The 14,163-nt window shown below is 44.2% G+C and overlaps 2 protein-coding genes across 4 annotated transcripts in view; one reads left to right on the top strand and one right to left on the bottom strand.

Moving 5' to 3' along the window:
• The first annotated feature begins 359 nt into the window (after positions 1-359).
• Positions 360-7,664, top strand: PIGH (phosphatidylinositol glycan anchor biosynthesis class H). The gene is made up of 4 exons (XM_074909749.1): positions 360-1,457; positions 3,346-3,555; positions 4,192-4,275; positions 6,447-7,664. The coding sequence occupies exons 1-4, from the start codon at positions 1,281-1,283 to the stop codon at positions 6,546-6,548; spliced, it is 573 nt and encodes a 190-aa protein (XP_074765850.1). The 5' UTR covers positions 360-1,280; the 3' UTR covers positions 6,549-7,664.
• A 4,261-nt stretch (positions 7,665-11,925) lies between these two features.
• Positions 11,926-14,163, bottom strand: part of PLEKHH1 (pleckstrin homology, MyTH4 and FERM domain containing H1) — a 49,953-nt gene continuing 47,715 nt past the window's right edge. The window contains exons 26-28 of one of the 3 annotated variants that reach the window (XM_074909741.1): positions 13,215-13,301; positions 12,523-12,669; positions 11,926-12,213 (exon numbers count right to left, since the gene is read on the bottom strand). In XM_074909741.1, the coding sequence (XP_074765842.1) occupies positions 12,037-12,213; positions 12,523-12,669; positions 13,215-13,301 (411 nt within the window). In that variant the 3' untranslated portion in view covers positions 11,926-12,036. Of the gene's footprint in view, positions 12,214-12,522; positions 12,705-13,209; positions 13,302-14,163 lie in introns of those variants that run through there. The other 2 variants (XM_074909743.1, XM_074909742.1) reach the window with 2 other exon arrangements.

The following is a 14,163-nucleotide window of genomic DNA, read 5'->3' as shown; positions in this document are numbered from 1 at the left end:
TTTTTATCTTCAACATTTTCTTCTGTTTCTGCAGTTCAGTGACTGCTGTATCTTTCTTCTCTCCAGGCCAGCTCACCTTTTCTCTTCAGAGCTCCAGCCCATGCCTCACCTCGCCTCCTGTCACAGCGAGATCCTGGACATACTGCGTGAGTCTTCCACTACTGCCAACCCTCACCCACTCCTCTAGGCTCAGCCAAGGTCTTGTGGCAGTGATTCCTCAAGGCCCCTTGGTTTCTCACGTCCATTAAATCCTTTACAAGAGAAAGTTAACAGGTTCATATATATAGTATCCACCCGAGGGCTCTTAAGATAACACGAATGAAGTGAATTGCTCACAGAAAGGTGGTTCCTGCAATTAAAAGTAACGGGCACACTCCAGGACTGCGGGAGAGGGGGAACAAGTAAACACGGCAAAGGAGTTAGGGTGATGGGTTGGAAATCAGAGAGCTGTAGCTTTATGTCGCTGCCACGCAAGTCATATGAAGTTGTGACTGAAAAGTATTAAAGAGAACACAATACAGACACTCGTTAAGTCCCTGTACACAAAGCCAAGTCTCCAATTTATTTAGTACTTTGATGGCAAGGAACCAGGAAACACTGCTTTAAATTCTGGGGAAAAAAAATACTGAAAAAACCCAAGAGTTTGTAGTAAAGGATGTTACAGACAAAAAGATACATTTATGTAGTAGGAATTGATAAAGGCAAACGGGGGAAAAAAAACCGGTCTCTCTTTGTCATGGCAAGAGACACACAACCACCACCACAAAAACCTGCGTCGCTTCCAACTGCTGTTGGAAAGCCAAGAGGAAGCAAGGAGCGAACTATCGACACCTGCAAGCGGCGGACGCTCCTGATGTCGATCAGGGTGAAGGAAAGAGGCCCGGCGAGGTTTAACCCAGCGAGGCGCTCCAGCGGCACCACCCTCGGGGCAGCGCGGGGCCGGCCGCAGCCCGGCTGCCCGGGAGCCGCCATTTGGCGGGGCCGAGCCCGGCCTGACAGGCTCCCCCCGAGCTCACCTCAGCTGAGGCTCCTCCTCCCGCGCGGCCGCGCGCACCCGCCGACTGTCCGCCGCGCCGGGCCGGGCCGGGCCGGCGGAACGCCCCACCAGAAGCGGGGCCGCGGCGGAGGCTTCGCGCCGCGCCGGCGCGCCTGGGGGGGGCTGACGGGACGACGACGGCCTCCCCCCGCCCCGTCCCGCGGCGAGCGCAGCGCCGGAAGTGTGCGTGGGGGCGGCGCCGTGGCGGCGGGCGGGCCGCGCCGCGCGGTGCCGGCGGGGCGGCATGGCGGAGCGGCGCTACCGCTCGGCGGCGGGGGCGGCCATCGCGCTGCGGCGCCGCCAGCACAGCGCCTCCTGCCGGGAGCTGGCCGTGCGCTGCCCGCGCCTGCAGCTCCGCTCGCTCAGCGCCGTCACCTCCGCGGTCTGGCTGGCGGCCTACGGGCTCTTCGCGCTCACCCAGGTACCCACCGCCGGCCCGCGGCCGCCTGCCCCCTGCGCCTGTGCGCCGCCGAAACACCGCGGCGGTTCTCGGGGGCTGCGGTTGGCATCCGAGAGGCTCGGTGGCGGCGGGGGGAGCCGCGCGGCCTTTGCCGAGCCGCTCCTAGGACGCGGGCAACGCGGGCCGAGGAGGGCGGCCAGAGCCGGTGGAAAGGCGGTCGCCGCGTGTGGAGGGTCCCCTCCACGCTCTGGGAACGCCGAGGGGGTAGCGCGGGATGAGTACGTGGTGAAGAAGGGAGCGCGGCGCCAGCCAGCCCCCAGGCTGCAGCCCGGCTGCTCTCGGTGGCTTCTCGGCTGCCGCCGCCAGATAGGGTGGATGTACGTATGGGTGTTGAGCCATGCCTAGCGCGTTCTGCTGAGTCCAAACAGCAGATGTTTGCTTGGAGAGATGAGTTGCAGGCATCTGGAATAAAGGATGTATTTAAGAAGGTGAATGAGTGTTAATCCCCAAAGGGAATTTCCTGAGTGACGCAGGACACCGAGAGTGACATCTACATGCTCATGTTTCACAGCTGAGGCAGTAAGACCCTGGCAGTACAGATTTCAAAAGCTGCCGATAGATCTAAAAGTAAGAGTTTAGCTATTGGATCTGTGACCCATGTGTGCAGGGAAGGTCCAGCTTGTAGACCCAGACCAGCTAGCTCCAGATTGAAGTCAGTGGCTTGACTGAAGAAGCTGCTCACTATGACCAATGCTGTGACTGTTTCACTTTTATTTTTTTTAATAATCTTTTCCCAAGGAGTGAAGACAGAGATTGTGATATGAGTCAGTTGGCAGGTTTCTGATAGGAAAAGACCATTAACATTCCTCTAGCTGGAAGGGACGGTGTGTTTGAGTTTTGTTACGAAAGCATACACCCCAGCCAGTGGTTACCACCCACTGGCCTCCTTGGTTTTACATGTGCTCATGCAGTTTGTATGCAAGCAACTGTGATCTTTCCTTTCTGCCAGGAAACCAGATCTGAAAGTCTCTGTGGATTTCAGTGTCTGTTATTCATGACTGTTTTCCGTGATGACAGACTTCAGGAGGAGTCCCATATCCTTTCTGTGTGAATGTGCCCACGGCTTCTTCTGGTGGTACAGTCCCAGCCTGAGTGGTAGGGCCATGCAGTTCTGGTCCTTTAGGAAGTACCAGTTATAACTTTGATTCATGGGTACGCAGCCTGGAGCTCTCTAAAACATGTCCCAGAAATAGGTTGTAGGTTGCGGACCTTTAGGATTTATTACCACATCTTCAGATTACTTCAGTTTCATCAGTTATATATTATTTTATGTAACAGCAGTCCCAAGATTGCAGCATGCAGAATATGTTCATCCTCAGAAAAAGCACAGGAGAAAGCAAATGTTCTTTAGATTAGTGTTTAAGGCAGAAAGAGAGATGAGGTTTGAACAAGTTTAGACTTGCAGTTTGTAAAAAGAAAATCACTAGGTCAGTGTTTTTCCCTAAAAAAATTTTCTTTCTCTCTGAAACTCCACCCTCAGTTCTAGTAAACATTTCACAACACATCTCTGTTAGTGACATCATCTCTGTAGACATTTGTGTAATACGCTGTCATTGATGTAACTAGCCGGTTTTGCTTGATCATTCTGCACTAAATTTACAACAAAGGAATAGAATTTTCTTGCAGTTTTCAGTTTTGGCTCCCAGTTCTTTCAGGCCATATTGTGATGACTGGTTTAAATCCTATTACACATATATCAGCCAGCCAGGTGAATAAAAGGACTCCACCTGAGTAAAATTGTCTTGTGACTGTAGCTTTGTTATAATTTACTGTGCAACATTACTTTCTCTAAAGCTGCACTCAATTACTTGTAAGACCAGAGCTCTGTCTTTGCTTGATTGCATTACAGAATAGCATGGTGCTTTCTGCTGCTATCTTCATCACGCTGATTGGCCTGATCATATACCTGCACTTTGTGAAAGTTGACCAGGAATCACTACTGGTCATCGGCTCACTCGGCATCCAGGTGACTTCATCCTACGCTTCGGGGAAAGAGAGCACAACCTTCATTGAGATGGGTCAGGTGAAGGATGTGGTTATCAATGAAGCCATCCACATGGTAATCATACACAGTCTTTCGTCTCCTCTATCTGTGGGCATGCTCACGTCCAGTTCATTTTCACGAGTGTGATTTACTGGAGCAATGACACGCAGCAACATCCATAGCTTTACTGACATCAAGAGCTTTGTTTCAAATTTCACTCTTTATTCCCCTGTCTGTTCTCTTGCTTTTAAAGGAGAACTCAAGCCAAACCGATAACCTCAAGAAGCCAAACCCATCCTTTAGATAATGACACTGACACTGAGTTAGTGGTTTTACTTCTTTTTGTTGAACTGTTCTTACAAATCCTGATGCCAAACTCCGTAAGTAGTCAAGATGGAGATAAGAAGATAGACAAGAGATGATTTTTCCTGTTGCTGAGGTTTTCTGCAAAGCTCCTGTAGAAAAGCAGATCTTGCCCTCCCAGCATGCATGCATTTCAGGTTAAAAATTTAATAGAAAAAAATACGAGTAAAATTATTTTTTTATTGTGTGAAGCAAGGAAAGCTATAGATACAAACTTGTAGAGTTGAGTGTGGCCTGGGGTCATTGGCCTTTAGCCCGATAAGTTGAAACAGATCCTCTTTCTCTGATAACTCCAGACACTTTGATAGCGTTTTCAAACTCTGATGATTTTGTCTGTTTCTCTTGTAGCAAAAAGTTATCTACTACCTGTGCATCCTCCTCCAGGACCCTGGAGATCCTCAGGGAGTATCTGAGGTTGTGCCACTCTTTCAGGTGAGTTTGACTGTATGGTGGAGAAATCCAGATCTGTGGTCTGTGTCAGCTGTCTAAGCCTATCTTCATCCCACTACAGGCAGCGGGTTACAGTGCCTTGCCCTGACTGGGCCTTCAGGGTGAGTGGTATTAGAAGTCTCACAGAATTTTGTACCACAAATGTTTTTTTCATTTGCCCTCCATTCAAAGCACAGGGAGCTGTGTAAATCTGAACCCTACCAGGATTTGCATGAATGAGATGTCTTTGGCTCACGTAGGGTACTGAGGACTCGTACAGCTTTCTGTGTAGTCTTACGCTCAGTGTTACCGTCATAACTACGGCACTGTGCTGCAGCTGATTTTTCTCTCAGCTCTGTGTGCCAAAAGTGCTCATAAAAACCTCCTTGGCATTAGAATGACTTCCCCTGTCTCACCCGTTGACAAAGATCACAGTACAAGCTGTGAGCAATTTGCTTAATGTATAATAACTTGTTTGCTTTACCATTACCCTGTCTCCCCTGTCTCGTCTCTTGCTAACTTGTTCTGACTGTTGAGAATCCCATTTTTGGGGTGGATTTTCTTTCTGCATGTACACGCCTAACACAACAATGCCCTGACCCTTGAGTGGTGGTAAGCCGTATAGGAGTCCCTCACACCTTAATCTGCTGAGCTTTATAGCCCTCTCTGTCCTTTGTAATTCACCTGCTGCTGGTGACTTATCATTTTGTAGTCCGCATTCAGTTTATGACTGGATACAGTTAGTCTTCAGATACATACTTATGGGTATAAATAGACTATTCCATTGATACTTGCTAACTCAGTCCCACATTTGTAAAGACATTTACTAACAATAATACAAATTCAGTATTTCACACATAGTCAAAGGAAAAAATTGATTTCTTTGCTTGGAAATTAACAACTGATAAATTCCAGAGACCTACCATCAGGAACCTGGGTTTAGTTACACATGCTCCTTGCCAGCTTCAAAGATGCTGCCTGGCATTTGTGTAGTTTTGCTTTTTTTTCTAGCCCAACTCTGGACAGTTTTATTTTCATGGAAATACCTTAGTATTGGTAGAGTTGACCACCCAGCAGAAGAGGTACAGAAAGAGCTGTCTCAGTTTGCAATTCATTACCCATCAGTAGTTCTCACTTTAACATGCAAGTTAGTATGTTACTTAGTTTTGAAGGAGCAGTAATTAGTAACTTTATCGCGTGTCCTTCCTTGGGTTCCTCTTAAGTTATATCAGCCTTCAGAAATACAGTTTACCGTGTCACTGAGCCCAGGAGCACTTCTGCGCTGAATTGACCTGTTGTTCTCTTAAGCAACGCTTGCAAGGAGAGGCGTTGGATGGACTTTACACAGTAACACTGTTTTGGGAGCTCAAAAGTCATGAGACCATAGGGACTGGGGGACAGGGAAACTTTCACCTCCTTGCTGATTTTAATCTGGTCCAGGTTAGAAGTGGTGGGAAATCGTTATACTTTGACCAGCATTCGCTCTTTGTGTGAAATGAATTGATAGTTTCGGTTAACCTTCCGTTGTCCTTTTGTTGACAATACTAGCAGAGGCCAAGGGCCAGGTGTCTAAATTCCCTGTCCTGAAGGTATATTTTTCAGGGTGGAGGTCTTCTAGGATGGTGGATTAGTGTATGGAAACCAGCTGTTTGGTAGGTCTCTAGAGGGAGTACAGCGTAAGAGGAAGGTTAGTGGGTTGGGAGGAGTGGGTGTTCTTCCATGCTGTCACTCTGAACTGTGAGCTGAGAAAGGGGAGGATTTCTGATGTGGTGAGAGATTCAGGCTAACTGCAGAATGGTGCTGCATCTTTTGACCTGACACCTTTAGGGACTGGCATTTTTCTCCACAGAGCAGGTATGGCTTATGGGAATGGCTTTGCATTCCAGTATCACCAGCTTACATCAAACACCTCCTGAAGTCTGATGGATTATTTCTCAACAAACATGTAAAAAGGAAATCTATTCTCCATTGACTTAACGTGAGAAAGCTCATCAACTATGCATATCTTGGTGTTGCTTTCCTTATACATGCATACTTCTGATAGTCAGCTTTGTGTCAGCTGTCTCCACATTCCTTTCTCTGCCTGACACTCTCATCAGGGGGAACTTAAAGCTTTCCAGCTCTTTTACAGTCAGTTCAGAGCCTGATTCTCTGTTGTTTGACTTAAATTCTAGAACTCCAAGCCACGTCTGGACTGCTTGATAGAAGTGTACAAAAGTTGTCAAGAAATCCTGGAGCAGAGGAAGACAGCTCCACAGTCAAGTGGAATAAAATAGTAAAAAAAAAAAATCAAGGCAGCAAACGTGCAGCAGGACTCAGAGAGACACATGGAAAAGCAAGCAAAACTGCCCCATGGCTTTTTTTAATTATATGAGTGGGAAGTGATGCAGCAGTACAGTGATGTTAGGGCTAAAGGCCCGTGCAGGTTCACAGAGCTGTTACAGCAAATGTCAACTGAAGCACAGAAGTGAACCTTGAAATCCTCTGCTATGAAGACAGGTGAGCAGAACTTTTTAGACTCAGACTTGCCTCTCCAGAAGTGAATTATGGGGAAACAGGGCAAAGGGAGGCAAGAACATGCATCAAATGTTTACTTCCTTGTGGATCTGAAAATTATGACAAACTGTTAATGTAACCTTGGCTGGACTGCCAAAAATATGTAATTTTTTTGTTTGTTTCTGTTTAACTCTGCTTGAAAAAAGCATAGACCACTCTAAATACCAAAGCTCATGTATGGGCTGGGATGGTAACTTCCTGATCCACGGGAGAATTTCAGAAATAAAATACCATAAAATTAAAATACACTGTCGCATTCAATTATATTTAATAAAATAAACATAGGAGAGCAGACTTTGACCTCTTTGGGGATCTGCTTGAAAGAGTTCCATGGGATGGCGCCCTAGAGGGAAGAGCAATCCAAAAAAGCTGATTGATAGTGAAGGATCACCTCCTCTAAGCTCAAGAACAGTCCACCCCAACGAGCAGGAAGCCTGCGTGGATGAACAATTTGCTCCTGGCAAAACTCAAACACTCAAAAAGGAAGTATATAGGAGGTGGAAGCAGGGACAGGTGACCTGGTGGGAGTACCACAACGCTGTCTGGGATGCAGTTAGGAAAGCCAAAGCCCACTAGGAGCTGGATCTGTTGAGGGATGTCAAAGGCAAGAAGAAGGGCTTCTGTAAGTACATAAGTAGCAAAACAAAGGCAGGGAAAATGTGGACCCATTGCTGAAGGGGCAGGGGCATGGTGACACAGGACATGGAGAAGATGTGGCATTGAAAGGGCCACATCAATTGCTCTGAGAATATGAGAAATGTGTATTGTTGGAAATAATGATTATGACTATGTGAATAAAGCTTGATTGATCTGTGCGCTTAGGATTGGGAAATTCTTTGTTGGTGAGCTGAAAGTTACGGTAACCTGTTACTGGAATCTTTCTCTTTTTTTTCCATGACTCCTTAGTAATATAACTGAGACAAATGAAATATCAAAACAAGAGCTAAACTGTCGAGTTGGCAGGAGCCTAGGGATTATGCTCCTTTGCATATAATGCTGTACTATGCTCATCTACATAATCTGTAATTAAAACATGTGGCAACATACCATCATGTGATATGGTAGAGATAAGGTGGTTGATTTTTTTTCACAGTACCATGAAGTTTGAAAAACAGGTTAGCTCATGTCACAGGAAGTATTCTCGTTGTCCAAGTGAAAGGCAGCAGCTTGGGGATGTTGCCACTGGCTTTTGGGTAAGGTTTTGGGTCTAGGTTACTTAATTGTTTACAGTTTTATTTTTCATAAATGAAATGTTGGGGTTGGCCAGATGTTTAATTCCAGTGGTGCTGTAATGTAAGTTGGTAGGTCTCTGAAGCTGGTGAAGCAGCACCCTGATGAAGACTCTGTTTGGTTGCAAGTGCAGGCAGAATGGAGAAGGGTGGGTGTTGGGGCAGAGGCAGAAATCAGCTGTTAACAGTGCCATCAGGCCCTGGGAGTGTGACTGTGCCCATGACGACAGCAGAGGTCCTCTGACTAAGAGCCATGTGGTATGTTTGAGTTGCGTATGGCTCAGGGTGTGGTTCAGGCAGGCTGTTTCTTCATGGGGAGGAAAAATGGTCAAGGCCCTTGAGGAGCACTATAGGAGCAGCAAGATTTGCTGAACCATGGGGAGAGCACATCAGAAAATAAATTATATCTCAGCAAAATGGACAGAGCCTTGAGTTTAAGAGTGTGCTGGGAACATGGACTATGCTGTAAAAATTGCATGAAGTCCTGAGAATGTGCACTGAAGAAATGACCACATAGCTGCATCCCAGGAGGAAGTCTGGAAGATTGCTTTAGCCATCTTCTGAAGGAGTGACCATCCTGTGCCCCTGGGAGCACACTGCAACTAAAGCTGAGAGAAGATCAGCAGAGAGAAACAAGGAACCCAACTAGGGCAGGTCTGCACCAGGTACATGCCTGGATACCAACACAGTCTTTGTCTATTTTTATTTACATCAAGACTATTTTGGCTTTAGAAGAGTTTCTTTCATTCTGAGAATAATACAGTTTAATTCATTGTAACTGCATTTTATTAAGAACAAACAGAAATCTCACAGTATCTCCCAGTCTTTTACATACACACAGCAGTTAGGAAAACAAAGGCTTTTGTCTTCTCGTTCTATGCTGTAGCAATAGTCATTGCCAAAAGCATTGATTAAAATAAAAATGGTTTTCTCTACCAAAAAAATCATACAAAATAGGTATCTACACAGGGTTGGTTGGTTGAAGTCGGGTAAGGTATAAATAGGAGGTATATGTGCATCCATCAGAGTGGGGTGGTCCCTGAACTACTCAAGTATTGGTGAATATTTTTAAGAAATAAGCAAGAAAGGAAGTTCTATATGCCATGCTTCTCAATTTAAAGTGCAGTTGTGGCAGAAAATAATGAGCTTCAGGACAGCTCTTACTTATTCAACATTTCTGCTTCCTGTTTGCCCTGGTACAAGTCTCTAAGGACACAAGTGTGAGCACTGTAAGGTTAAGTACAGCCTCTGAACTGTGGAGACTTTTATGCCTTGAGCCTTCCCAGCACCGATGACAGCTCAGCTTATTCTGAAGCAGCTTTGTTACTGGTGGGATACCAGAAGCAGGCTGCCAAACGGACCTTCAGATACAGGAGGAATTGTTAGGCACAGGTGACAGTGAGGAGGAACGATGCTCTCTCAGTTGCAGCTACACTAAGATCACTCTGTGCGCATGTGTAAGAAAGAGAGGAAATACATACTACTGACCACTCTATCAGGATATAGAGGTGACTAAAAGTATTAAGAAAAAAGACTAAATACCTTCTCATAATTGTTCTTGGCTCAGAAAACTTCTACCCTTTTCCATATCTTCAAGGGATGGTCCTTGAATTCAGAACAAGTGGATACATTACAGCATGTGCAAATCAGGTGTCTCTTCATACAATCTTTTCCTGGCTCACATCTGCCATATTGTTTCTACAACCCACCATGGGTTTGAGTATTTTTTTATTTCTGTTTTTTTAATGTTACAAAGATGTTGCTAAGATATTGTTTGGAATTATTTTTGCCTGTCTCATGCTGTTCTCTTAATTTGTGGCTTTGCACCCATTCTACGTGTGAATCAAAAACTTCTTGAAGTATCAGCTCCTCTGTGTGCATGAGTTGAATGGTTCAAGGTTGATGGCAGGTACTAGAGTAAAAACATGGGTATGGTTGGTTTATTCATTTGCAAATAGCTCTGGTTTGCTATTGCTGAATTCTTTCTAATGCTTGGATTCACACTTTTAATTTGGGAAAGTTGCCCATGAATGCATAATTATTATGAAGTTGCACATGGTACTTTTGAAAGGGGAGTTATTCTTCCTGTTTTGTCAGAATGCTTATCAAAATAGCTGAATTTAAGCCAGGTAAATTTAGATTTTTCAAGAATTGCTATTTCTCTTTTATTTGTTTAAAATCCATTGCCTTTCTCAATCATAACCAAGTCCCTCTGAAACAGATCAACAAAAAGCCACCCACCATTCTCTAGGAAAGTCAGAAGAACAATACTTGAGTACGCATTTGCTGACTACCTCCTCCTTGCTACAGTAGCATGAAGGAAGCAGGAGTTTGAAAGGATCAGCCTCTGTCAAGTCAGAATGACAAGAGATGGTTTGGGAAGATCTGTTCCAGCTGCTGAAAGATAGAAAAAGTACAAAATTTGCTTGCCTTGTCTTCCTTTGTCTGAGATTATGTGCAGTTCCAAACACATCCCAAAACATCTACAACAGTGATTAACAAAAAAGAGTCTTTGAAAGTGCTTGTCAGATGGAGGAGCACGTGACACATTCAGCCCTGCAGCAGAGATCTAATGTCCATCTAATTGCGAAGAACAGCGTCGACTCCTGAAATGCATCAGTCCTGTAGGAGCTAGGGCATCCTCCGACACTGTTCCAGTCTGCTTTGAGTCCTCAACGTGCAAAGACACTAGGTTTCCACCTTTATTTAAAAGTTTAAAATATTCTTGAGTAGCACTGAACTCTAATTCTGTGCTCCCTATTTCGGGTCTGAAATTACCCTTGACTTGCATCAGAACTATTCTCGTCAGTTGAGTTCCTCTTCCTTCTCAACCGTGTCTTTTCTTTCACATATGGAGCAAGGACTTGGAAAGTTTTTGTCTTTCAATATTAGCATCAGTTTCAGGGAGGAGTTGTTATAGCTCTAAGGAAAAATAAATTGTCCTCTGAGTTGTGTTAAGCAGTTGCATAACAACTATTATAGTCTCTGCAAAAATACTATCCTAATAGTTGTTCTGGGAGTGGCACCATTGAATTTAAACAGTGGTAAAAACTTTAATATGATGGCTAGTCACCACCAGAGCACAGAGCTGAAGTTAGGTCTAAACTACCTGATCAGACTATGTCATGTTAATCTTTACACTCCAGTCATAGCCTTTTCAGTGTGTATCTACTTTATGATGCAGTGATGTGCAGCTCCTAATACAGGCAGTATTCAACAGGATGCATCCTTGTACAGGATTCATGCCACACTATCCATTACCACCTGTTTTTACTTTTAATAGGACTGTGAGTTCAGCCCATTGCAGTCAGATAGAAGCCTATATACCATTTAAATCTGCCTTGCAGAGGGTGTAGTCTAATTTAGGTAAGAAGTGAGCAAGTTAGGGATTGATGCAAACAGAAGACTATTGGAAATAATGATAATAACTGAAAGGGGCTATGATGAGGAAAAGGGGTCACTAGGAGTTTTAAGAGCTGAACTGAGATTCCAGACACAGGGTGTGCAGTGATCTAAGGCAGGTGCAAAGCTGAAATTGGGAGGGATCGAAGAAAACGTATGTGCTTGTAAGCAAAGCAGTATGATCAGGAGATGGAAGAAGGATGGCTGCAAGGGAAGAGGGCAGATGTGACTGGAGCACTGTGCAGGCAGATGACCTGAGGCATGGTATTTTGGATGGAGTGTGGCATGGAAAAGAATCTCCTGCACAGTCCCCAAAATCAACAGGGTTTTTTTAAGAGAAAGGACGCTGCCTCTACCCACACTAAGGAACTTTGTCTACCACTACAGAAAAAGAATCAGAGCCCACATTAAAGTAAGGTGTGTAACCAGCAAAATCATGGAGTCTCCAATTCAGTACAGAGCAGTCAAAAAAAAAAAAAAGCCAACCCAAGCCACCAAAACCCACCACCAAAAAAACCCCACCCCGAACAAAAAAAAAAAAACCAAACCAAAATCCAAAGCCATTTGGAATGAGCCCTCAAAGCAGGGTGGGCCCCTTGGTGCTTCGGGGCATGGAAGGCAAAAAGCACCGACTTTCAGTCTCCCAGAGCTTGTTAGAAGGTGTTTTGCTTCGGGAGGGCTGCGTGGAAGACAGGAGTGAAGGTGTTGAACGGTAGTTAATATAGCTGGCAATAAGAAGTGTTGCTTCAACAATCTAGGGAAAAAAGAAAATGATTAACTGTAAGTCAATTAGAGGCAAGAGTGCCCTTTGATTTTTAGAACCTATTGACTGCATAACTTCTGCAAATGGCTCTCACATGGAATTGTTTGGTTTTGAAATGAAGGTCTGTCTTTAAGAGTTAGGAAGAGTAAGTCTCTTGATTAAAAGTTCCAGTTTACAAGGGATTTTTTGAATGTATATAGCTAGTGCAGCAGCCAAAAGTACAGTCCCCAGGGCTTGTACAAAATGCCCAGCTGTGATACTGCCAGCTCAAAAGAAACTCACTGTTCATTTTGGAATTACCTTTGGAATTGCCATTGTGAAAAGGAGTTTTTCAGTGCTGTTTTTTCCAGAAGTCCTTTCTTTCATTTGACTGACTACAATCATGAAGTCATCTCGACAGCCTCCAAAGGTCAGCACAGAGGAGTATGAATAAGAGACCTTCAAGTGCTGCAGACAACAGAGAGTTTGAAACAGTCATAGTTCTGTAAAAGAAAAAACGGCCACCTTAAACTAATACACTTGCTACTTACTGCAAGAACACCAGATCTCCAGCAGTAATAGGCAATACAGGTAACTGGCTCTATAGGTAACAGCTGGCAGAGAAAGCTCAAGTGAGAACTGAATTTGTAGTTTACTCCTGTCTTGCTCAAGCCTCACTGCTTCAGAGCAATAGTCCAAATGTGTTATATCCCAGATGGTGGTAGTAAAGCAGATACCAAGGAGATTTTGCAAGATGTATGAGCATGTTCGCTGCCCATCAAAGAGGCAGTTAGCTTTTACATGAAAGCCTACCTTACACTGTAGCTGTAATTTTCCTTTGTTTATGTAGCATTCAAACATAGCACTGACTTCCCTCATCTCTGACTTCTACAAATTAACTTCTGGATCCATTTGAAGTTAAAGACAAACTTTTAGTGACTGTTAGTGGACTCAGGGGAATGTCTTTCTGTGGGAGGTAAGTTATTTTTCTTAAACAGTGTTCCTCACCATACCATAATGTTATAATCCAGTATGCTGATACCATCTTCATTCACAGCTATCCAGACTGGACAGTCTTCCAATGAGGAAGGCAAAACAGGCTAGAGAAAGAGAAAATAATTAATTTAGGTATTTCTTGACCACCACACAAAGATGTTTCTGACATTAATCTTGGTTTTTAAGGATAAAGTGAAGATGAGAGAGAATCCTGTAGGCTTACTGGTCTGACCTGCTTTGATTTTTAAGAGGACTTTTCTCAAAATCTGGAATAATTTTTCAGTTATATAATCTTTTCAGATTTACATCGAATGTAAATGCACATCAGTGCAATCTTCTTTCTTACATATTTCAATGCATGTGCATCAATTATCTGTTAAAGATGAGTTATGTGTTGTTATGGCTAATGACATGAATCTTTCCTGGGAATCTGCCATTACATGGCTAATGCCATAGGCTTTGCTGTTTAACTATTAGAAGTTATAAAATATATTAATCATCAGAAAAATCAACATTACTTAAACTCTGTGTGGAACTATTCTATATTCTGATTCTTCAGTGTCAGTAACCTCAAATACCAGTAACCTCTTCTGCTTTTATTCCTGACAGTGGAAATAATTGTCTTTTCAAAAACTTCTTGTATATTTACTGAAGAGCTCCCTTTCATCCTTAGACCTTATTCTGTAACTACAGCAGCTTTGACTTCAAAACAAGAGACATGTAACCATGAACAAGACCCATTTCTAGCTTTCAACACAGGAAATTTCTGCTGGGTTGGGGAAGACGCTTAATGGCAAAACAAGATTTCTCAGACAGCCACTATGTGCTAAGACATTAGTTTGGACAAGTGTAGTAGGTACAGAGCTCCAGTGTGGTATGAGCTGAGGGATAGTACAAGCTCCTGGGAGAAGTACTCCCTCCAGCTGTTCTTTGCTCTCCTACTGATGCCTATGGGCTGGCAGCTTA

Source organism: Athene noctua, chromosome 6 (assembly GCF_965140245.1).
Source record: "Athene noctua chromosome 6, bAthNoc1.hap1.1, whole genome shotgun sequence".
Lineage (NCBI taxonomy): Eukaryota > Metazoa > Chordata > Aves > Strigiformes > Strigidae > Athene > Athene noctua.
The sequence above is the reverse complement of the archived record's forward strand: the minus strand, read 5'-3'. Positions and strand labels throughout refer to the sequence as shown.